Below are 24217 nucleotides of genomic sequence, written 5' to 3'. Positions count from 1 at the left end.
AGTGACCAGCGTGTGGTGCTCTCGTCTCCCATTTATTCAATAATTCATGTTTTTGTAGCTGCTGAGAGACGTGCGATGTGCAGAACTGTGAGTGATGGCAGAGGGTAGTCGGGAAATTTACTTAATACCTTTACTCAAGTGTAATTCTGAAGTATTTTCACTGTCCTCTACTTAATACGTCCACACTGCAGAATAATGCACTTTTAGTTGTGAGCTCACTGCGCTACATCGACATGACAGTTGTAACTTCTTTGTAAAATGTAAAATGTCATTCACATCCTTTTTGCTGATGGTAAATGGTCTTTGTTTATATGGTTCTCTTCTAGTCTTCACAAGTACTTAAAGAACTATACAGTACAGTTTTAATACACAGATTCATACAGAGCTTCTATGTACAGCACCTTCTCCATAACACTCACACATTCGCACACTCACACATTTGAACCTGCGACCCTCTGGTTGGTGGACAAGCCACAGCTTTTGGTTTGTGGTGCATTTTGCTTGAGGCCCTTTGTCAAGTTTCTGGTTTGCAGGTTCAACAAAGATGAATACATTTATACACTTATTTTAAGTACTTATATGTGCTCCCTACTTTTGTGTTTACACCAGGGATCAGAGAGAAGCAGCATTTCAATCCAGTCTATGTCCTGTACCTATGGCAGAATTGATATTAAAGTTGACTTTGACAAAAAGTCATAAAAATGTATATTAATTGGTCACTGGACATTTCCCCTCTTCTTTCCTGCCTCAGTTAACAACTTGAGATCTCTCAGCTTCATCTTTTGACCTTCTGACCCTCACCTACACGAGACTTTGGAACTTCTGAACTACAAAAAGTATTGAACAGTTAAAAACCACCTCAACAAGCGATAAAAGTTTAAAACATCTTTGCATCAGCAGGATATATATCATGATGTCATATATAATCATATATCAGCCTAAGGAGATGTTTTCTTACTTTTTCTTTTGACAGTTTTAGTACATTTTGCTGATAATACCAGCAGCAGTAGGGAGGAGCAGTGAGCAGGATCCCTGCACGGAGTCCCTGAAGACGACTCCAAACCCTAAACTGATCTGCAGCTGATCCTGCACTTTTCTTTTATCAATGGAGAAAGTTGAACTGAAATTTCCCCCTTTTCAATAAAGGATCACATTACACTACAGGGAGGGGCAGCTGATGAATGAGCAGCGTTGACAACCATGAGGGTAAATGTCTTCATCATCCATCCACAGGGCTGAAAATACTCGTGCCATTACGGCCGAGAGCAGAGCGGAGAAGGGGGTGTGGATAGATGGGCGAGGAGCAGGAGGAGGAGATTATCTTACATTTATAATGGTGGAGCATATTAAACAGGGGAGGTAATTATTTTTATCTGGAGAGAAGAGGGAGAGGGATCTATTCTTAGCTTTTACCCCAATGGCTGGTCCACAGGACAGCTCCACAGCTCTGAGCCTGTTTCACAACCCCAACCCCCAAAAGTCCTGCTCTGCTCCACTGCTGCTGCATCCAACACACACGACAGGAAAATATCCGATTGCCAATGAGTACAATTTTATAAATGTAATGAAAAAAAATAGTTGAAGGCCTTTTATTCTTCTGTTAACTTATTTAGTTCTGCATAGAGCATAGAGAACTGCTTACACCACAGAAAATATCCTAAGTAAATAAATAAATTTCCCCAAGGGCAACTTTCTCCTCAATATTTTTTATATTGAGGTTCGAGGGATGTCAAAGATGTTATTGTTCCCCGGAGTGGGATGAATGATGTCAGCAATATTCAGCTCTCATATCTGGGAACATCATAAGAGGAAAGCAGGCGCTCTAGTCGGGAGATGGGGGAAGAAATCATTCCTCTGTGGAGTTTGCTAATAACATCACTCACTGCTGAAAATAATGTGTTGACAATGAAGCCAGGATTTAATGATTATAGAGTAAAAACCTCACTCATGTAAATAAGATGTAATAAAGATTTAAATTGCAAGAATCAAATCAACTTCCTGAACTCAAAAACAAAGACACAACAAGTGTCGAACATTCAGGTTGTCACTAAGTCACAGGTTCGCCAGAATCACTCGAATCCATCATGAACTAGAACGGTAGCGGCACAACAGTCCCCTTATGAAAACCACATTTAAATCCACTAGATCTGGATTTATATTTTTGAATCTCAACGTGCCTGACTTTATTTTCATCAAGATCCATGAATTCTTCTCGGAGAAATTCAAGAAAATGTTGAAAAATACCCTCATGATGTTAAAAGACAGTAAAAAAATAACTGTCCTGTATCTGATCCGGATAGCTTATGGATGTGGGCCAAATCCCCGAAAAAACAAATGTGGGTCTTCTCTGGCAAACATGTGGTGCTTTAGGCAAAGTGTAATCTGGATTCGAACTGAAAGTGGCCCATGTGGTAAATGGTAGATGGCAAGTTCGGAACCAAACTTTACTGGGTCCTCCCCTGACCAACACCACGTCCTCCCACCAGGTTCTGTGGGAATCTGTCCAGTTTTTTTTTTCTAATTCTGCTAAACATCAGACAAACAGACTAACAAACCCAGATGAAGACATGAGCTGTTCGCAGGAGGTGAATATCTGCACAAAGGTGAAGTGAACCCATCGATCTACCAATGCTCAAACCTACATTATGGTCTGAAGAGCTGAATGCAGAAGATTTTCACGCCCATTAAAACCTTGTCTGTTTTGAGCTGCTTAGTCATCAGAGTCTGTCCCAGCAAGGTGAACACACTGTGTAAGGGGAGTGATTGCCGGCGGGTCCGTTTGCCAACTGACCCCCCCACCGCGGCTTCGTGCACACCTCTCTTGCACTCATACTAAAATTAGCAAGTCCCTCTCTGGAATTCATCCTCCTTGTCCTTTCTCTTTCTAATAAAGATTCGGACTCTAAACTTGTAGCCTGAGAGTGAAAGACAAAAAAAATAAATACCAATAAACAATTCTATTTATTACTCCATCTGAAATCAAGAGTCTTTTCCAAACTGTTTTAAATTCATAACTGTACTTAACATTCAGTGGTGAGTGACAATGATTTACCGCCAGCCATTTCCATAATAGTTGGTAATAACCTTGCCTGTGTGAGAGAGCGATGGGGGGTTTTATTTTTACATGAGCACCAGCCACATTACCATCATCTGCATCATGTATCAGATGTCCTCCGCCGCGGAGAGAGGGGCTGAAAGACGGAGGAGACGGACTGAAGGAACAAATCCACTTAAAGGCAAAACGCGGACACCGGAGAGTTTGAGGGGGTCGGAGCTCTCGGAGTGAGGAGTGAGGGGCTCGTGTGACTGTCAGGAGGGGGGGGGTGGTGAGAGGGGGTGCGTTGTTCGATAAAGGTTAACATGAGACCCTACACAGGGGTCTACAGGGAGGCTTCAGAGTGCAGGGGGATCAGACCAAAAAGAGCAACTTCAAACTATTGCAGCAACATCTACTGTGTGTTCCATCGGAGTGTTGGAGACATGCAGGCACAGGAATAAAAGGAGAAGAGGAAGACTTTGTTATAAAAAGGTCAAAAGGCGGAAGTAAACTTGACATTTCAAGTTAAAGTTTAAATTTGAAGATTATATCAAACTACACCCAAGCACATAACTACCTCAGCAAATGATCAACTGCCTGGCATTATTTCTCTTTTCTCACACAAAAACAGAGGTAATCAGGTTCTCCGAGGAGAAAAGAATATCTCTCTGATTTAGCTTGACGTTTCCCTCAGATTTCTGACTTTATTCTTGGCAATCCTACTTTATTGTCGACACTTCCGCTTTATTCTCGAAATACAAAAGGAAATACAAGATCTTCCTCCTATTTTTGTGTCTGGCTCCATTGCTCTTCCTTTCTGGTCTGGTATCCACTATTTCTTTCATTTCACTAACTGTGCAAAACTAAACAATCAACATATATTTCTCTTATAGCTATATTCAAATTCTATTACCATATCTGAAAAACACAGATGGCCATTTCCTTTTTATGGGCTGTAGCTCAGTTTGACTTTTTGGGACAAATGTTATGGGGACAATAGTTTTAAGAATTGAGTACCTGCGTCTCTGTTGGTCAAAGAAACTGACTTTGGTAAAAAAATGTTAAGATCAGGATTAATTAAAAGATCTGAGTACTTTGTTTACCTCTGACTGACGGTGTGAGCATGTGGTTGAAATGGGAGTGTGTTGGTCTTTCCCCTCTCTCCACCAAGGTCAGAGTTCATTGTCATGGCAGCGGCGCTGTGTGTATAATTCATGCAGGGGGAGGTGGTAACGCTGATGACCAGCAGCTGAGTCAGGCCGCGCTCGGCTGCCGGTAACTCGGCCGGTGTGTGTCACAGATATTGATACAGAATACACACGCGACAGCTATTTGTTTGCGGTCTGGCCAGTTTTGATTGCATTATGTATAGCAAGACATCCGATAAGATCGAGGTCACAGCCTCTGGAAATGGCCTCAAATGGCACCGGACGGTCAACTCAGGGCCCTGGGATCTGATAGGGCAGCAGCACGGGGACGGCTGCAGACTTATTTACTGCTGGTGTCTCTCTCCTCATCCTCCTTTGTCCCTTTCCTCACTTTGCAATCTTCCTCTCTCGGCTCCAGGCTGATACAGAAGCACGGGCTGAGCTCAAGAACACAGGAAGGGATGAGACAACAAACAAGCAGCTCTGAAGACACAGGATCAGCAGAGATGTAGAGAATTTGCCAGAGAGTGAAAAAACAAACACAAAGCCTTTTTTTGAAAGTGTCTTTTATTAGAGTTCATCAGAGGAATATCAGCTCATTTGAAATTCAAACACTGTAGCTTCATGATGTCTAATTAATATGAAAACTATGTTATCACTTGCTCATTATTTCAGATTGTTAGGGTGCATTAGTGAACATTGGGGGCCGTGTCTCTTTTCTCTTGATGTCTATGTAAGCCGTCTTATCTGTGGCTCTAGATGTGAAGCTGCATCAGTGACTCACCCACTGAGACACTAAATCTGTCTGTCACATCATAACGTTCATAGTACTGTCGTTCATTAGGAAGGGAATCTGCTCTGGGGTTTTCTGAGAGGGATTTGAGTGAGGGGGGGCGGGGGAGGATACTGTATCAAGTTAATTTGAATTTAAATATTAATTATTTGCACCAGACTGTGGATCAGTGTGATTCATTCAGTCACTTATGATTTATACCGAGAGAAAGTTACGTGTCTTTAAATATACAGGCTGACACTTTCATAATGAAACATGAAGTTTGGTTTTCATAGTTTTGAATAGTTTTGTTGGGATAAAAGCTATTGAGCATGGAGCAGTTCAACATTAATTTAAGTTTGGGCAACTGTTGTAGGTCAACAAGACAAGAGTCATTTGTTTTTGTGGCACTGGTTGTCACGACAAAGCCAGGAAGTAATTAAGGAAACAAGCTTCAAAGTAAAACAGGATATGCAAACAGAGCTAAACATTTTTAAATCAACATAAACAAAACCAAAGTCCAGAGACAAAGAGATTGTGAGTCTAAACTGAAAATACAACAATCCTCCGTGTCAAAATGAGTCAAACGCAAAGTTTCAAAGACAAATCAAAAGTTCATAACATAAATTAGCTCAATTCAACGGAAAGTATTTTATAATTTCATCACAGGAGCTGAATCATAGAGTAAAGCGTGTTTTACATTTTTATAAGTTGAATATTCAGGCGTAATAGACGTTATTGGTGTAACCTTGGGCTGTAGGAGACTGTTGTTCTGAAGCTTCAAGTGATTAATCTAGAAAATAAGCAGGAGATTGATAGATGATGAAAATGATTGACTTTGAGGATCTCTGGTTTTCATCAGAGACTCAATAAGCAAAGCAGATCAATCCGTGACACCATCATACTCAGTTTACTTCCGGCAGTTCTTCAGTATCTTCACATGTTTTGGTCCTGGTCCTGTGCCCCTGGGAATCACCATAAAGACTCCGCTCCTCAGCTGATTTCACCAGCTGCCTCTGAGTTTTTTTGTCTTGACCTTCCTTGTGCACGTAGGCCCGTCTGTCAGATGGCCGCCCTCCAGATACGGGTGATGTGTAACTGGCAGATGCCTCCGGAGCTCCAGCTGGGATCGAGATTTTATTGTCTTTGCTCCACGTGAGCTTTCCCTCATCTCAGAAAACTAATGAACCTCAGCAGCAGAGCTTTCAATACGTTTGACTCATTATTTAGGTGTTTATGTGGCACACGAGCAATCTTTCCTCTTCTACTAGTTACAGAGAAGGTTTTTAATTAATGCTTCGATAGAAGTGGCTCCTAAAGAAATAATGGTATACAGGTCCTGGAGGACATGGGGTGGGCACTGAAGGTCCAGGAGTCACGGCTACATCTTGCTTTTCTGCCATCCGAGCATGAAATTGAATTTGTCAGTGGATAACGGCTGCCACCTAAAGGTCAGAGGGCCACTGTACGTGTGCGTGTGGCAGGTGAGAGATTTTGCAGATTGATGAATGGATTAATTAACTTGCTACAGTTTAAACCGTTTCTGCAAAAAGCCCAGAGTCATGCAAACGTACGTCCTTCGGTTTTATTTAGAGAAATACATTTATCCTGGAAGCACCTGGCGGAGAAGCTGCCTCACGCTGCAGGACCACCGCTGGAGCATGAAATTGAAATTATTGATGGATACATTCTGACTCTGAGAGGTCAGAGTCACAATGAACTGTAGGTACACCAGTGGCAGATTGGAATTTGGGCAGAGTTACATGTTACTTCCAAACCTGTGCACTTACTCTAAAGTAGCAAATATATAGTCAGTATAAAACTACTTCTATCTGTACTTTGCATATGCTTATATTAATTGGAAGCTCTGCAGGTTACCATGTCACTTACTAAACAAATTCATCTTTGCATTTAATGTAAATAATAAAATATAAGCTTATTAGTGTTGGTTTGTACATGTTGCATGCACACCAGTATACTTACATTAAAGTGTTATACTGTATATAACTACCATTATTTATACTTTATCTTTGCATGCACTGTAAACAGTATTTACTGAGCTTGTTAGTAAGCACAAAAAAAAGGAACATAAACAATTTCAGATAATTTCACAGTTTTATTCAGTTTCACTAAGAATTAGATGTTTTGTGTAAAGCCTTTTCTTGGTGTAGTTGCTGGAGACTACCCTCGTAGACAGTCCTCCATGTCCTGCAGCTCCTGTAGCTCCGGGCAGTGCGGACCAGAGTGCAGGCGGAGGAGTCTTCTGACCTTGGGGATGAGAGAGAGGGCCGGACCTCTGGCTCCCCTGGGAGGACGAGACGAGAACAGACAACATTTACTGGTACCCTCAGTCAAAACAATAAAGAACTACAAGTTTTCAAACTGTTGAGTTGTAGACTCGTGTCTAGCTCTTCGTCTAATTAAATCTCATTAAAGGGAAATGACTTGGACAGCTGCACTGTGACTACACGCCTCCCATCAGACAGGGGGAAGCGGCGTGCCCTGAAGACTGTCCTCACTGTCGCTACAACTTACTCACCCGTTGAAGTGTAGCTGAGCTAATTTGAAGAGTTGCTGACCCAGTTCAATACTGTCATCTCCGTACTGGGAGCCAATAGCTGCGGCGCTGCGCTCCAGATGGGAGGCGGCGTTATTCCAGTCACCTACGAACACCAGAGCAAAGCAGGAAAAATCTGAACTGCTCATACATCTGGACATGGGTCTGAGAATATTAATATTGGAATTAGCAAAGAAATATGAAATTTTACATAATATTAGGAGATGTCAGTTAATAGTTAAAGGAAAATTCATGATATAATATAAATAATTGTTTTAAATAAATGTTTGCAATATAGTGGAATGTTTTCTAAATTTAAATAAAAATTCATATTCATTGACTAGTGCTATCCCATTTAATGAAATAATTCCAGGTAAATTTTTTATCATTCTTTCCACTAAACTGCAATGTGAGTTTTTTTTTAGCTGTTTATTTATCTTTAAAAAACTTAAGTTTGTGTGAAGATGGGGGGTGCACTAATCCCATAATGGAGTAGCACACATACACATTCATTTCCTCACCCACTGTAGCGTATGCTCTGGCCGTAGCATCAGCCAGCTCTCCCTGCAGAGGGTGCGTCTCTGCGAGGACTCGTGCAGCCTCACACTGAGTCCTATTCAAGAGTCTCACTGCCTCATCTGAGGGGAGAATAACATGAAGATGTCACATAGATCTTAAACTGTATCTATATTTGAAATATGGTTTCCCAGAATTCCCACCTGGCCTCTCTCTCTCCATGAGGTCCACTGCTTTCTCCAGGTCGACTCTGATCTCCTGCAGCACGAGGCTCACTTCAGATGACGACACACGGTGAGAACAGGACGACTGGGAACACATGAATCCTGATCCCTTGTCTGCACCGCTTCTCTGAAAATCATAAAATGTTGCAAAAACAATACAGATGAAAAAGTCCACAGTCGTAAGGTCGATCTTGAAAGAGTAAAAAAGTTAAAAAAGCAACTCTCAGATGAGCTCATACTTTGAGAGATCCTTTGCACTTGAAACACAGGAGTCCCTCCTCGAGCCGAGCACCTCCACCACCCGACCGCTGCTGTCCGCCCTCCGTGCCTCCCTCCTCCTGGGCTCGGCTGCAGGCCTCACACCGACACAGGAAGTAGTACTGCTCCTGCAGGAGGTGCTGGCGTTTGGGGGTCACCATCCTGCTGCTGTGAGGACCTGGAGGAGAGACAGAGAGGACTGGTGAAAGCTGCAAAACTTGTACATAAAACAATAAGACGAGAAGAAGGTAATAGAGCCACACAGGAAACTGTAAAAAATGATGTGATCATTTCAGCAGATAGAGGTGTAATGTAGTGGTGCTGTAAAATCAGCATGAGCCCTGACAATGGGTTTTCTTCTGCATCAGTTATTCCGAATATAAAGTGATTTCTATTCATACACATGCTCAGAATCATTTTCCTACCATAGCAGTGCAGGATCTCTTGTCCTGCATCCATAACTTTGGCTGCTCTGACAGTCACAGAGACTCGGGGCTCAGACACCGTCTCACTGACGTCTGCAGACAGATCCGAGCCGGAGGGATCAACAGCAGCTTTGGTGCTGAATGCAAGGCTGGTGTTGGGACAGCAGGAGTGATTCAGGAGACTGAGAGTTGGGAATATTGCCGTGGCAATGCGAATTTCCCTGCGGGACTGCACCGGGGAGTTAGCTGCTCCTGTCAGACACGAAATCAAACAGTAAAAGGTCAGAGTGTAACTAAAGAGATCAACTTAAGATGTAATTATTGAAAACACACAAAGTATTTGACTACCTGGTAGATTGTACTAGACTATCAGCATGGATACAGCTAAGTGGTGCGAAGTCGATTCATTCAATTACTTGATCAACAAATAAATAATTATGATAAATGACTAAAAGTAAAAATACATTTTGAGATTTTATCAATGAAATGATAAATTTGTTGAATAATATTAATTAATTTAGTGTATAAATGTATAACAAATCCATTATGAAAAGAGTTGTTCCTATAGACATAAATTGCAGGAATATTTTTTTAAATACACGGTTGCATAACTATTATCATAATAGAAAGTTAAGAGAAAAACATTAAAAACTTCAGAAACCTCATAAACCTCAGAAAACTTTCATACAATGACCCCACAAAAAATATCTAGAAATGTTTCATCCGTCTTTTTCAGAATGATTCGCTGAAACTCTGATGAGGTGGATCAGTAGTATCAGTACCTGCATCTTGCAGCGAGACGATGGCCTGGGCGTTGCACCTCAGTTGCAGCATGTGCCTCAGAACTGCACTTCCCATCAGCCACAGCTCCGTGCTCCAGTCTACGTTCCCTCCATCCTCCTCTGGTGCCGCTGGGGGCCCACCCAGGGTCCAAGATGCAGGTGGAGGTCCTGTCTCGCTCAGCCTCCGGAAGAGCGTTGCTATGGTAACAGCATTGAGGAAGCGCAGAGCAGGGCTGTGGCGGTTCAGGTGGTGAAGCAGGTGAAACACGCTGAGGTAAGAGTCACCGTAGTGTGAAGCAGCCGGATCCGGTTGATTAGTAGAAGTGTCACTCGACTCACTGCTTGGACCGTCTGGCTCCGACTTTGTGTGCTTGCCTCTGATTGGCTCCCTGGCCGTTTGGATGTTTTTTAACCCCGCCTTCAGCGTTGCCCTCAGTGCGAGCTGTGACATCACACCCATCACCATCAGATCTGCTCCCAGTGGACATTCCCAGTGGTGATGTTCCTCCCAGGCATCCCGCTGGCAGCCGGTGGAACAGTACCGGCTGTAACTACACCCGTCACACGGCAGAGGACACAGCGTTTCACTCAAACACCTGTGGCAGCGTCGGTGCTCGGTTCCAAACCCCCCCCTCTCTGCCTCCAGCCCTCCTCTCCTCCCCTGCACCTCCTCCATCCCTGGTATGAGGACGCAGCTGTACGGCCTGTCAGTCAGGATCACCTCCCCAGCTGCTATTCCCTGCACAGCCACCAGGTGTCGGCCTTTCTCCGGGCTGAACCCCACAGCAGCTTGAGGACAAATCTCACTCACAGGTGCTTCGGCTCTGTCCGGACCTTTGTGATTCTTTGAGGCAGCACCGTGACGATCGTCCTTTTTCTTTTGACCTCCAGAGACGTGTTTGAGACACTGTGTGCGACGCTCTTCTAGTTTGTGCAGAAGACGAGAAGGGTAGCCATTCTCCAGGGCTCTGTCAATATCATTCAGGCATTCCTGGAAAAAACAGTCATACAGGAGTGTCACTCACAAAATTACTGACTTACGAAAATGATTTTACCTACAAAATGCTTTAGGTCTAGGACTGAGAATTAAGCCAAACCTAAACCAGGAGGCACTGAGCTGAAAAGGCTGAGAGAGGAGGAGCTCCTGTCAGACACTAAACAGGCTGTGTAGACGACTTACAGTTCATACAAATAAGATAGCAACATATCTAATATTATATTTTGTTCAATTATCACTTGTATGAGTATATAAGCAGTGTCAGTCTTTCTGTTATTCAGCCTATACCCTCATTGATATAAATGCTATGGGCAATTTTAAATAAACCCTACAACTCATAGATTCCAGAAGAGTTTCAGCACAAACTGAACATTATAAACTTCACACATGAGGAGCTATTGTAGGTATTCTGTGTTAGACTGCGTTAGTTTTACACTGACCTGCATAATACACTTCTAGCTGAGTGCATATTGCAAGAGTGACCAAGTGGAGAATATAATTTAATGTCAATGATGCATGTGAAAAGGTCAGAATCCTGATACTATATTCTGAAATCATTCATTCATGGGCAGTTATTCATGAGTCAAGTACAGACAGCAGGTTGAATCTGTGATATTGCAGTAGTAGTAGTAGTAGCAGTAATAACACGAGTTATGGTAACATTTCCCTGCAGGATCAGTCAAGTGCCGTTTAATCTGGTCCCTCAATCATGACTCTGGTAAACATCAGCACAAGCAGGGCTGGTTTAAAATTAATTCTAATGAAACCACAAGTCACACAGTGCTTCATTATTTAACAGCCAATACCGATCTGATACCAGTGTTTTTATTAATTAATAAGTTGTTTTCTTCACTGTGTGGAAGAGATAATGATCATTATTTTAAATATATGTATATAATTATTATATAAATAACTGTAATGAAATGTTATTTATTATATAATCCAAAATGATCCTCAACTGCAACTTGGTGAAACAAAATCTTCAAATTAACGTTTAAATCCTTCATATAACTAAATGTATTGATCTTCATGAAATTACCTAAATAGATCGCCCCCCCCATGGAACCCCCCCAAATGTCATGATACCCGAATCCAGCTGTGTGAGTCAGTATCTGATTCTGTGACATCAGCGTGGGATCGGTGCATCCCCCATAGTTTGAGCAGAAGTTGAAGATGGCAGCTTCTCACCTGGTGGAGCTGCAGGTGGAGGAGGGCAGCGGAGCGGTTGGCGTAGCACAGAGACAGCTGCTCTGACCTCGGGGGAGCAGAACAAACGCCCTGTGGACACAGGAGACAGACAAGCTGAGCACTGATGCACAATTATTAAAGGGATAGTTCACCAAAACAGTGTTGCAGGCAAAGTTACACCTTCTTCAGTTGTAATAAAACAACAGATCAGAGGACATTCAGGATAAAAACTTGGTGTAAATTACCTCTTTTCAAGTCAAATTTAAATTTCGGGGCTTGGGGACACTGTGATGACATCATATGAGCAGTATGGAGGAATGTTATGTTTTTTTCAGTTGTTTTATTACATCTGAAGAAGGGGTCCCCACCACCTCCATCGGCAGAGTGGTGAGCGGATAATGAATGCATTTTCATTTTTGGGTGAACTATCCCTTTAAGACTGGGAGGGCTGTCATGATTGAGTCCTACTGCCCTTTAACACCCAGTGTATTTGAACTAACGATTTTGAACCAGTTTACATATATGTAATTTATTTTACATTATACACAATTTTCTATTATATCAGAACTTTTACTATATTTGCATGACATGAATTCTATTGGTTAAATGTGCACACTAGTGGAACAAGATTAAAATACACACATCATAATGAGGGTTTATATAACCCCTGCAAAACTCCACCATATCTCCCCTAACATCCCGGATGTTTGTGTTAAATGTCTGACTGAAAAGGGAACTTTGATTCACTGCCTATGGGAATGCTCTAGGATTTTGGTATTTTGGGAAAATGTAGTTAAATGTTTATCACGGATGGTTAAGTGTAACATTCCTTTGATGTCAACAATCTGTATACTTGGAATATACCCCAAAGACTCCATCAGAACAACAAGGCAATCGAAGATGGTTGACTTTGGACTTCTCCATGCAAGGAGAGGGATTGCACTATATTGGAAAAATGTAGAACCACCATCACTGGCAATATGGAAGAAGGAGTTGATGACTTGTCTTGGACTGGAGAGATTGACATACATTGTTGAAGGTAAACAGGAGGAGTTTGCTTGTATTTGGGAATAATTTATGTCATTTTTGACCAATGAAACGGATAACACTGACTGAACAACAGGTTGTGAAATGATCCTGCCTTTTTTTTCTTCTTATTTTTCTTTTTATTTATTTATTTATTTTATTTTTTACTCCATTAGTTTGATGTCTGTTGTCTTTGTCCATTTTCTTTTTTTCTTTGTCTGTGTGAATGAGTGGCTGTTCGAGGGGATATAAATGAAAATGTTTGTAAATTCTGCATAAAGTTTGATATGCACTTGAAACTTCAATAAAAAATATTGTTTAAAAAAAAAATACACACATCACATGGAAATAAAAAGCTAGACGGTATTTCGAAAGATGACTTTTACATCCACGCAGTCTTTGATTGAGGTGGAGTATGAATCTCTATTTGAACCTGAGAGTAGTGCAGAGCGGCTGCAGTGTAGTCTCTGCTCTGGAAGCTGCGGTTTCCCTTCTCCCTGCACTTTGCTGCTCGCTCTGTGTCCTTCTGCACTGAGCCTCCATCACAGAACGACTCCAGGAAGTCCAGATCCTCTTGTCTGGAGAACAAGAGACAAGTTTCCATCAATGAGACACAGAGGACACTCTCTGTATGGGACTGACAGCTGAACCAGGGTCCTGTTTAAAAAGTGACCCCTGCAGGATTATAACGGAATAGAAACAAATTCATATAGTTTATTCACTCTGGACAACAGACTGGATATTATTATGAAAGTGGATCAGGTGGTTTGCTCCAGGTCATTGTCCCCTGAGGACTGACCACAGTGGTTTGAGCTGCAGCTACTCACGTTGTCAGAGTTGAGGCACATTTAAAAACATCATCTACTTCCACCAGGGATGTGAACCGCTCCTGAGACTCGGGATTGAGCCTCGTCCACTTCCGGGCCACGTGGTCCTGCCACTGGACACAAGGAAGATCCATGATGAAGACAGACTGGAGAGCACATGAGGGACATGTGAGGCTTGTTTTGATTCCGTGTCCCGCCGCTTCTGAAGCGGGTTAGTTACAGGAAGTCACAGGGAGTTTCCGACAAGGCCTTTCAAAATAAGACGCATGCTGCTCAACACCCACAGCTCAGCAGAGGGAATCAATAGCGCCATAATTAAAGGGATAGTTCACTAAGATACTCTTTATCTACTCACCACTTTGCTGATGGAGGGTTTCAGTCACTTCTGACTGTGGGCGGCTGTGACTGAGGGGTAGAGTGGTCGTCCTCCAACCTGACGGTTGGCGGTTCAATCCCCAGCCTGAACTATCTGCATGCCGAAGTGTCCTTTGGCAAGATGCTGAACCCACAATAGCCCCCCATAGAATAACAAAGTGCTGCAAGTAGATGCACTGTATGAATGTGTGTGTGAATGGGTGAATATGAAACTGTACTGTAAAGTGCTTTGAGTGGTCATCAAGACTAGAAAAGCGCTATATAAATACAAATCCATTTACCATTTCTGGAGTCTCAGGGGTAAACAGAGCTGCAGGCAAATCCCATATAATACAACTTAGGTCAATGGTGAAATAATCTTCAACCGTATTAAAAAAAACTGAAAACAGCTGCTTGCAAGACAAATATTTAATGACAAGTAAAACCTTTAACGACAACAAAGGTCTGAGGAGATGATCAGCTCTCACAAACAGTTTCGCCCTAAACTTTTTTTAACCCAATTTTCCTTGAACTTAGCCAGAACCATCTCACATATCTCTTTCTCCACAAAATCAAATAAATCTTAAATTTGGAAAGAGACAAATTGATCAACTACACATGGTTGATATGTGGGAGAAACCTGTGGAATTAATATGCTCTGATGTTTCATCATATCAGAAATCACTTTAAACTCTCGTAAAGCTAATACTTGGATGAGAATTCTTGTGCTCAATTCCTTCTCTGAAAAGTTCAAACGCCACATGGGGCTTGAAGATAAAGATTCTCATGCTCTACTGAACTGAGCTAGCCGGGCCTCTTCCATCAAAGACATCAAACCGAATTAAACATCAAAACCAGAAAACTCAGTTCACAGGACAACTGTTAAATGACAAGTAAGTAGCTTTAGTATACAGACAGCCTATGTCTGAGGAGATGATCAGATCTCAGGACTAAACTAAACTTCTTTGACAACATGTGGTGTATTTGTGTAGGTAGAAATATAGCAAATATAAAAGTAGGAAGTCCATTATTTGCCATGTGATGTTAAAGTGTGACGATCACATCTCAGTGACAGTCTCTCTCTCTCTCTCTCTCTCTCTCTCTCTCTCTCTCTCTCTCTCTCTCTCTCTCTCTCTCTCTCTCTCTCTTCTTCATAAACACACACACGCGGACACACAAACCCTGACCACATGTACTCTTTTATTTTGAAGGTAACAACCGGCCACTTCCTGTGTTGTCCTCGTCCCCTCCCCACGTTTCTCTCTGTTTTCATATCGAAAGTAACGTTTGCCTCGCAAGTATCGCGATATCACACGCAACTCTCACCACGCCTACACAACACGGAAGCTAGTGTGTGTTAGCTCTGGAATCAGCTGTATCCTGGAGACATGAGTGTACAACTCACCCCGGGGGCCATTGGCGTAAGTGTTAACTTTAATACAACACACTTAATCTTTATTTACCCTTAACTCGGCGTCGCCAGCCTGCTATGTTAGCATACGTAGCTCCACCAGCAGAAGCATGCTAGCACTGTTTGCTAACGGGATTTGAAGTCTCAGCTGTTTCTGTTGTTAGACATTTGAACGGTAAATAACATTTGATTTAAAACGAAACGAGAAATGGTGAGTTTCTCTGCGTCAAGTCAAGTTAAGTCAACACAGGTTTATCGTATTTGAATCAGTGGATAGAAAACAATCATGATCCCTTAATAGAGTCAAACTAATTAGCTTATAAGCTCATGTTTAGCAGTTAGGGGCTTCACAAAACAAGTGTGTAAATTTAAATTAGCAGTGTGTTAATGTCATCAGACAGAATGAGACAAAGCAGGAGGCTTTAATAAAACTGTTTTGTGTTCTAGATCCTGTTCAATGGCTCAGAGGTTAAAAACCCTGTTCTGCAGCTGCTGGTAAGTACAGTTCAAACAGTTCATCTGCCAACTCACCCATATTCTATTCAAAACACCACATCACCACACCAGAAGGGACTTTAAATGGTTTGACAGGTCGTGGATTATTATTATAAGTAGATTGGAGCTTCTGTTTCTGGCTTATGTTGAGGTCACAATTATATCATTTAAAAGCAAACATGGAAAAGTCCATTTTTGCTGTAAGGAAGTTTGACTTATTGATGTCACTTGTCCAGTACAACTGAAGACATTACAAATAATAGCTACCATTGCAATAAATGGATAAGTAGCTCTTTTAATTTATCCTAAGGGAAATTTAGGATTGATCTTTATCTTTACAGTCACACTATCAAACTTGAATGGCACTGAGGGGAGCACAAACCTCCACCGAGGCCCAACAGTCTCCTTAAATGCAGTCAAGCTGCACCTTAATACACACGCTCATGGAAATACATTCCCTAACTATGCTAGATTGTTTTTCCGTCAAGATCAATCAATTAATTTCTTGGAAAATTGTAAAAAGGTTTAAACTCAAATGTTAAAGAAAGTTATGAAAGAAGTTCTTGGCTCCACCTCATTTGTCCAGATCCTTTCAGGAGTTTTGTATAATCCTGCTCACAGTCAAAAGTTCAGGAGTGAAATAATAACGTTCATGACGATGACAAAACATAAATGTCCTTTAAGTCATAGCATTTAAATATTTGTGTGCTCCTGTGGTGATTGTTGTATCTTTTCCCTGTATACGCAGGTCAGTTTATAGGTCATCATGGAACTGTGAACTGTCCAGTATTGATCAAAAGTATCCAGAGATTTGAACGGGTTGTTGTTTTATAACATCCTTTGCTTCCTCTGTGATTGTCAGAACTTGAAGAAGATCAGTAGTCCCAATGGACCAAACAGGTTCCGGCTTATGATGAGTGACGGGCAACAATCATCAACTTGTGAGTATCTTGCAGAATATAATGATAAATCTCTGGTGTGTTGGCAGCGGACTAATAAGTGATTAATTATTATGATTAACAATTATATTTGAGAGGAGAACAGAGATGATGGATTGAGTATTTTCAGTTGTACATGAATATGTTTGGTTTTGATGTGTTTGTGTGTGTAGCCTTCCTGCTGGTCACGCAGTTAAACCATCTGGCTGAAGAGAGCATCCTGGAACCAAACTGTGTGTGTGTGCTGAAGAAGACCCTCACCAACACGCTGGCGGATGGCAGGTAGTTGTTTCTTGTTTCTTTCTCCCTCTCTTTTCTATTTGCGGCATGAAATCAGCTTTGTCTTCATTTTATACTTGTGTTGCAGGCGTGTCGTGGTGGTGATGGGTCTGGAGATCTTGCAGTCGGCTGTGGAAACTGAAGGAAAGATTGGAAGTCCCACTCCATTCGGCACAGATGGTATGTTTCTTTAGAAAATGTACATGCATGAAGTAAGAAACATAAAAAAAAAAAAAGGTTTCTGCAGGTTCCCTTATGCTCTTTATTCAAATTGCAGATAGATCTCCAGAGAATTCGGGCTCAAGCACCTTTGTGTCTTCCTCGGCTGCAGCACCTGAACCCTCCAATGAGAGCAGCAGCAGTGAGTGTGTCATGTTTAACATTTTCTATATGATTTCATGCTTCTGTAAACACGACTCTTTGGTCTCAGCAGTCATTACACAGACTTGAGGTGCTGGACTGTGGTAAATCCTCTTCATTAGAATTAAAGGATAATCATTTCAATACCAGTTTTGGCAAAGTAGCTTCTCATCCAGAGCAGCAGCTATTAAAGTGAAATCTGATTGCTTTAGCAATAGCAGGTTTTATCAGTAAATAGGCATCATCTGCAGGGCTCCACTTATTTAACGAAAATCTTTGACAGCTAACAAATTGGATGAATGTCTCGCATATTCGTCAAGCACACACTTATCGATTGCTATACTTACTTTCCAGATAATATACAAAGATTATGCAACAGTTAATCCTTTGGTTTCCATAAACACAAGAGCAGCATGAGGTTGATGCCGATTTAAAATCAATGAAGATGATTTTTAATAGATAGAATAGAAAACGACTATGTGGAAGCTTTTCAAAGCCTTTTTATAAAATATTGAGATTTCAATAAATCATTTTAATCCTTAGGTTCATGGGTATTACATTATATAGATTAATACTTATTTCATCTAAAGATTAAGTACTTCTTTATTTTGTAGTAATATGCACTGGATACCTGAATAGTTTGGTTGACTAAAGGTCACTAATTGAACTCTTTATTCATGCAGAAGGGGCTCTTGGAAAGTTGTGCTTACATATATAATAATATGAAGTCAGGGATAAAGTAGCTATCATTTAAAATAAATATCTAAGGTAAGAACTAAATAACCCTTGGCCCAGGTATTTTTGAGAACATTTAAATTGGAAAAACGCATCTCACCAGCAGATGGAGCCATGCACCCATTGTAGGAGGACTGCTGATAAATGATGTGCTTCTCTCTCACTGGTTCTTCTCAGTGTTGTTGTTCTGCAGACATAGTTTTGCACCCGCAGATTCCTTGTTTTTAATTTTTTCAGAAACTTCAACGTGTCGGATAAAGAAATTTGTTTTCAATCCTCTAATATTCATTGGACTTAGTGTTCACAGCCTGTGGTCTAAGTGTGGGTTTAGAGCAAAATGAAACCGGATCAGGTACAACGCTACGTTAATGGAAAATCGCAATTCCTTCAGAACAAGTGCATTTTTTTCAAATTACACTTTTATCATAAATGCTGCTCAGATATCAGAGAAGAAAACTATTTGTTATCGAATCGCCATTGTGGCTGGTGGAGATAATAACTCGCTGTTTCACTGTTTTACGACCAAACAGATTTTTATAACAGAGTAAGAACCCCCCCCAAATAAGGTTTGGTTTCCTGACAAAGCGACTGGTGCCATGTATCATGCCCAAAGTAGTCTGTGTTTTATCGCAGCTTCTTTTATTAGCTTAGCCTTTGTTTCACTCAGTTGTTTTATAGCAGCGAGCGCTCATAGCATCAACATTGATTTTGTTGTGTGGCAGAAATCTACCCAATAGTCCTCCGCCATGGAGGATGTAGGCAAGTGGGTGGATAATGAGCACTTGGTATATATTGTGTGTTTGTGCATGCGTAGGTGTGTGTCCGTATGTGTGTGTTGTGACTGGGGGAGCTTGTGTGGGCCGATGGCTCCTCGAGTTCATGGTTTCATGAATATTGTGTTGTGGACTGAATCCCCACGTAGCTCAGCACAGACGGTGGGAGAGGGATAAAAGTTGACTAATTTGACAAGAAGCTCTGCATTAAGTCTTCATCAGACTCTATCTTTATTATATCCTCTGATCCATGTTACCTCAGAGATCCCGCCAGATACAGGAAGCCTGCTGCTCTGTTTAATTGTTCTGTTGATGAAACCGTCCTGCATCCTCTTAACATTTTAAAGTGTTTTCTCTTGCGCAATGCAGCCAAGTGTTTGATTACTTCCCAATATTTTGGCAAATTGCATTTTCAGGAAGGAGGTACAATTGTGTGAATTCACAGAATTGCTTAATGGTACACATTTCCAATGAGCTGTGGATGACGCAGTGGTTATAGGGACATTGCTGTTGAGTTGGAAGATCCGGGCTCAAGCCTGTGTAAGAACTTCACTCCTCGCTTCCTTTACTCATGTCTCATCCTTGTGTCTCAGCTCCTGTCAGTAGAGAGAGAGAGCTCCAATGCGAGAGGGTACAGAAGGTCTGCATTTCAATAGTGCTTTTCTCAACCTCAGAGTCTTCATCACACACACACACACACACACACACACACACACACACACACACACACACACACACACACACACACACACACACACACACACAAACTTCATTACAGCACTCTTATACCATGCAGAGATGACACCGACAAAATTCTTAGTTTGGTGTCTTGCCCAAGGACACTTAACCATGCAGGGATCGAACCCCCAACCATCTGGTTAGTGGACGCCCTCCTGAGCCTCAGCCGTCCAGTGCATATGATTCAGGCTCAAGCTTGATTTTAGAAGACAAATAATAACTTCCTGATCAGCTGAAGAAGCTGAATTAGTCTCGAGCCACCTGAAGCAGAACAGAAGAAAAAGATGAACAAAACAAGAAGAAAGAAGAAAAAATCAGTCAAAGACTTCAGATTAAATATTTAATAATTTGTCGTCCCTCTAAAGAGATGAAAAACAGTACAGCCATCACCGGTGCTGTTTTATTTCTCCAAAAACGGTCACAATATTGCTGTTTCTACAACCGTCCATCTGTCCACTGACCAATCACTAAACAGGATTCTGACTCTAACACTGTGTTGTAGTCTACTTCAAAATAACTTCCGGACACTGTAAACCTTTGAGTCCTCCCTCCTCGCTCCCTGTCTCCTCCAAGATGAACGACAGACCGGGATCATTTTCCAGGTCAAGGGCTGCAAGACGGAGGAAGAAGCATAGTTAACTGAATGAGAAGCACCCCCCCATAGTCAGTTTTATAGCAACCTCTGACATTCTCGGAGTGGGTGGATGTGATCAGAGAACCTTTATCTTCAGGTGAAAGCATTTGATAGTGTTTGAGCTTGTCAGCCACAGGTGACATTTAACTTCCTCTATTTAAAAAAACATCAATATTCAAGTCACAATATCAATATTCTGAAATAACAGACAAAAAAAACTGTCTTTAAGCAGAAGGTGTCGAGTCACAGGTCATGACCTCATGCCACCGACGGTTCTGTTACCATTTAAATATTCATCAGGAGCCATCACTTAAAATAGACTAAAGTCAAACTGCTTTGCGGATGATATTTAAATTCCGTTGAGATCTGCACTCGCTGAAGTGCGGTTAAAAAAATATTCATTATTCATCAGTAACGGTTCTCTGCAGGTTTCCTTTGTACTCACAACTCTTTCTCTCTCCTCCTCTGTCTCTCCACAACCCAACAAACACTCACACGCTGTGTCTTATTCACTTTCTCTTTTTATTGCTTTGTTCATGTCTGTATATTTTCTTTGTTTCTCTTCCTACAGCGTCCTCACCACCAAGCAGGCTTTACAAACAGGGGCTGTGGTATACGTTGTTGGCATGCACATTAGGAGCCTGTGCTGCTGATCTTAATCGCAAAAAATGAGGAACCTTGATAGAGCTCCGTGCACCTCACTGTGCTCCGCTCCCCCACTCCCCCTCCACCCATCCCTGGCACCTATTATCTCTCCTTCTCTTCTTTTGCGACCAGCTCCGTCTTACACTCCATCCAGAAAGCGTGTGCATGAATATTGATGTTAATTACCCCGCGACTGAAAATAGCTGTTCAACCTGTGAATTTCCCCAAGGAATTTGTGCAACACACACACACACACACACACACATAGAAGAACACCCCCCCCCCCCCAAAGGAGGATATCATAGAGCTGCATTTCCTGTTCACCAGCATATGAGCTTTAATCAGGGGAGGGTCTCTGTGGAATTATATCTTTTAGTGCAGACAGTTCTTCACCCCCCCCCCCCCCCAAACGCTGACGTTCAGTGTGGCAGGTCACTTGTGTAAAAACTAGGCCTTGCATAAAAGCATTCTGGTACCCGCTCACTGTCTGGTCTGAATCACTACTGGTGTGGCTGTTGCTACTTCATCGTGGGAGGTGAGAGGAAACCTTGTGATTCTGTGGGCTCGACAAACTGTTCAAGTTTTCTAGCTTTGCCATTTGGGACAAGAAGGAGAAAGAAAGCTGAATTGTTCTTTTAAAAACAAAACGGACGTTATTCTAAACTTTAAAAGTTTTTGTTGATTTGACTGATATTCTGATAACTAATTCTTATAATTTCCTTTCTTATGACTGAAAGTAAAGTTATAATGAATGTAATGTGTCACTTGAAAGGACAAACACATTTAAATACATTGGCATAGACTGATGTTAACAGAGATCTGCAGAGAGGTCTGTAGGGGGAGTTTAACTTTCTCAGGTATTTTATGATTTTGGCAGCAGCTCTCATGATCAGATAATAGAACCACCGTTTATATTTTAGAGCTAATGAAATATGTTCATCCGGGGGTTTAATTAAAGTTTATGCTGCCTCGTGGCAAACGGGTAGATGCTCTGCTGGTGACAGATCAGTGACAGCCGTTACATTTGTCAATGTCAGATACTGTTTTTCTCTGAAAAATGTGCTCTGAGTTATTATTATTATTATATATTATCTAAGGGACTAATGTATGTATGTAAGATAAGCCTAAGGTAACATCTTCTTTGACCCAACAAAAGAAAAAAATATGTGCAAAACCCAAAGATATTCAACAAAAATAGATCTTTCAGCACAATTAAAATGTCATCTGTGGAATTCGCCTGTAATTATTTCACTCTTGTTTCCAAGCAGCTGATTCTCCTCCCAGAGGTAATGGAAGAAGTTTTGTGGGGACATCACCCATGATGGCCTCACCCATGAAGGCCTCACCCATGAAGGCCTCACCCATGATGGCCTCACCCATGAAGGCCTCACCCATGAAGGCCTCACCCATGAAAGCCTCACCCATGAAAGCCTCACCCATGATGGCCTCACCCATGAAGGCCTCACCCATGAAGGCCTCACCCATGAAGGCCTCACCCATGAAGGCTTCACCCATGATGGCCTCACCCATGAAGGCCTCACCCATGAAGTTTGTTTCACCCATGAAAGCCTCACCCATGAAAGCTTCACCCATGACACCCTCACCCATGAAGTTCTCGCCCATGAAGGCTACGACCTCTTCTCCAGGTTCTTCAACAAAAGTGTGGCCTATTGAAACCCTCAACCCCTACCAAACCAAGTAAGTGTGTGTGTCTGTGTGTGTTTTTGCATGAGCCCTCTTTCACATACATCTATATTATTTATAAGAGATTTAAAAAACAAATTAATTTTGGCAGGGGTTAGTTCTGTTCGTGTATTTCCTCTTTAACTCCAAGCAAAGTCTTTAGTGCACACATTATTCACGATGTTATTTCACTTTGCCTGCGTTTCCCGTTGTGCTCATTCATCACCTCGACTATTTCCCCTCATGCTGTGCTTCCTCTTTGCTGCCATTTCTTACTGCCACTTTGGGGCATGTGGGTATATGTCGTTGTATGCGGCCGTGTGGATTTGTGCGTGTGCGTGGTGATCAGCCCATTTGCATGGAAATGAAATGAAATGAAATGGAATGAGCGATCTCGCCTCAGAAACTGACACTTAAATAGCAGGTACTGACGGGTCTTTCTGATTTGCTGCTGAGGTTTTCTGTTATTTGACCCCGTGGGGATTTGACCAACCTCCCGTTTTTTTCTATCCACATCCTTCCCTCTCACAATTTCCTCTCCTCCTCCAGGGTTAAATTTGACTGCAGCTTCTTCTCCTCTTGCTTCTTATCATTTCATTAGGCTTATGTCTCTGCCTCTGACCTTAAAGTTGAACCACAGTAAGACAAAAGCACAGACACGCCAAGATGTAGTTGTCCAGATTGGAGTAAAGTTACCCTGTCAACTCTCCCTCTATGTTTGGGCTCTGATAACGTGGCCTTGTTTGAAATTGCACGCTGTAAAGATAAGTGCGCCTGCAGGTGCTGTAATAAACTGATGACTGTTCTAACTTTGATGTTGGGGAGCACCTACAGTGAGTAAAAATGGATGACTTCAGCAGCGGTGGTTCTTCTGCGTGCAGTTGTGTTAAATGAAAGGAGCCGGTGTGTGTTTGTGTGTGACAAGTGCTACATACAGTAGATTATATGACGACGATTTGTATGTGCACGCAGTCCTTTATGGCCCGTTTACATGGCTTTCTCATTCCTTTCTGCTGGTATTAAGTAATAGCATCGAGAGAAGACTATAATTGGCTTTTGGCTGCCATAAACCCTGGTGGAGCAGTCTTATCCATACTGAGCAGGGAATGAGGTTCACTCTGGGCCAGCAGCTGCTCTCATGATAGGGGATTTAATTGCAGGCAAAGTTATGGTATGAATATCCTCCACTGCACAATTATCAACGCAGTCAAAAAGCTCACTGCTGCATAAACTGCCGAGCTTGGCTGGCTGTTGTTGAAAACGTAGGGAGAGGCACATTTTAAATGCATCCCGGAGTTGGAAGATGTACAACACCTAGTTCACTCTTTGAAAAGAAAGTTGTTGGATGTTTTCTTTTCTTTTTCTTTCAAGGAACTTTAAAAAGACGGAAAAAGACACTTATCCAATTTCCTCGG

General features: G+C 41.9%; 2 protein-coding genes across 3 annotated transcripts in view; one reads left to right on the top strand and one right to left on the bottom strand.

The window, feature by feature from the left end:
- Window positions 1-7074: 7074 nt before the first annotated feature.
- Window positions 7075-13953, bottom strand: smyd4 (SET and MYND domain containing 4). The gene is made up of 10 exons (XM_061086025.1): window positions 13758-13953; window positions 13364-13508; window positions 11905-11994; window positions 9720-10710; window positions 8938-9189; window positions 8494-8690; window positions 8234-8381; window positions 8036-8152; window positions 7497-7620; window positions 7075-7262 (listed from the first exon to the last, which is right to left on the bottom strand). The coding sequence occupies exons 1-10, from the start codon at window positions 13889-13891 to the stop codon at window positions 7139-7141; spliced, it is 2322 nt and encodes a 773-aa protein (XP_060942008.1). The 5' UTR covers window positions 13892-13953; the 3' UTR covers window positions 7075-7138.
- Window positions 13954-15438: 1485 nt separating this feature from the next.
- LOC133019870 (replication protein A 70 kDa DNA-binding subunit-like) overlaps window positions 15439-24217 on the top strand; it is a 32280-nt gene continuing 23501 nt past the window's right edge. Inside the window, exons 1-7 of one of the 2 annotated variants that reach the window (XM_061086455.1) lie at window positions 15439-15532; window positions 15970-16017; window positions 16880-16958; window positions 17129-17237; window positions 17323-17414; window positions 17512-17595; window positions 22388-22817. In XM_061086455.1, coding sequence (XP_060942438.1) covers window positions 15500-15532; window positions 15970-16017; window positions 16880-16958; window positions 17129-17237; window positions 17323-17414; window positions 17512-17595; window positions 22388-22817 — 875 coding nt within the window. In that variant the 5' untranslated portion in view covers window positions 15439-15499. Of the gene's footprint in view, window positions 15533-15969; window positions 16018-16879; window positions 16959-17128; window positions 17238-17322; window positions 17415-17511; window positions 17596-22384; window positions 22818-24217 lie in introns of both variants that reach the window. The other variant, XM_061086454.1, reaches the window with a different exon arrangement.

Source organism: Limanda limanda, chromosome 14 (genome assembly GCF_963576545.1).
Source record: "Limanda limanda chromosome 14, fLimLim1.1, whole genome shotgun sequence".
In the NCBI taxonomy this organism is placed as follows: domain Eukaryota; kingdom Metazoa; phylum Chordata; class Actinopteri; order Pleuronectiformes; family Pleuronectidae; genus Limanda; species Limanda limanda.
The sequence above is the reverse complement of the archived record's forward strand: the minus strand, read 5'-3'. Positions and strand labels throughout refer to the sequence as shown.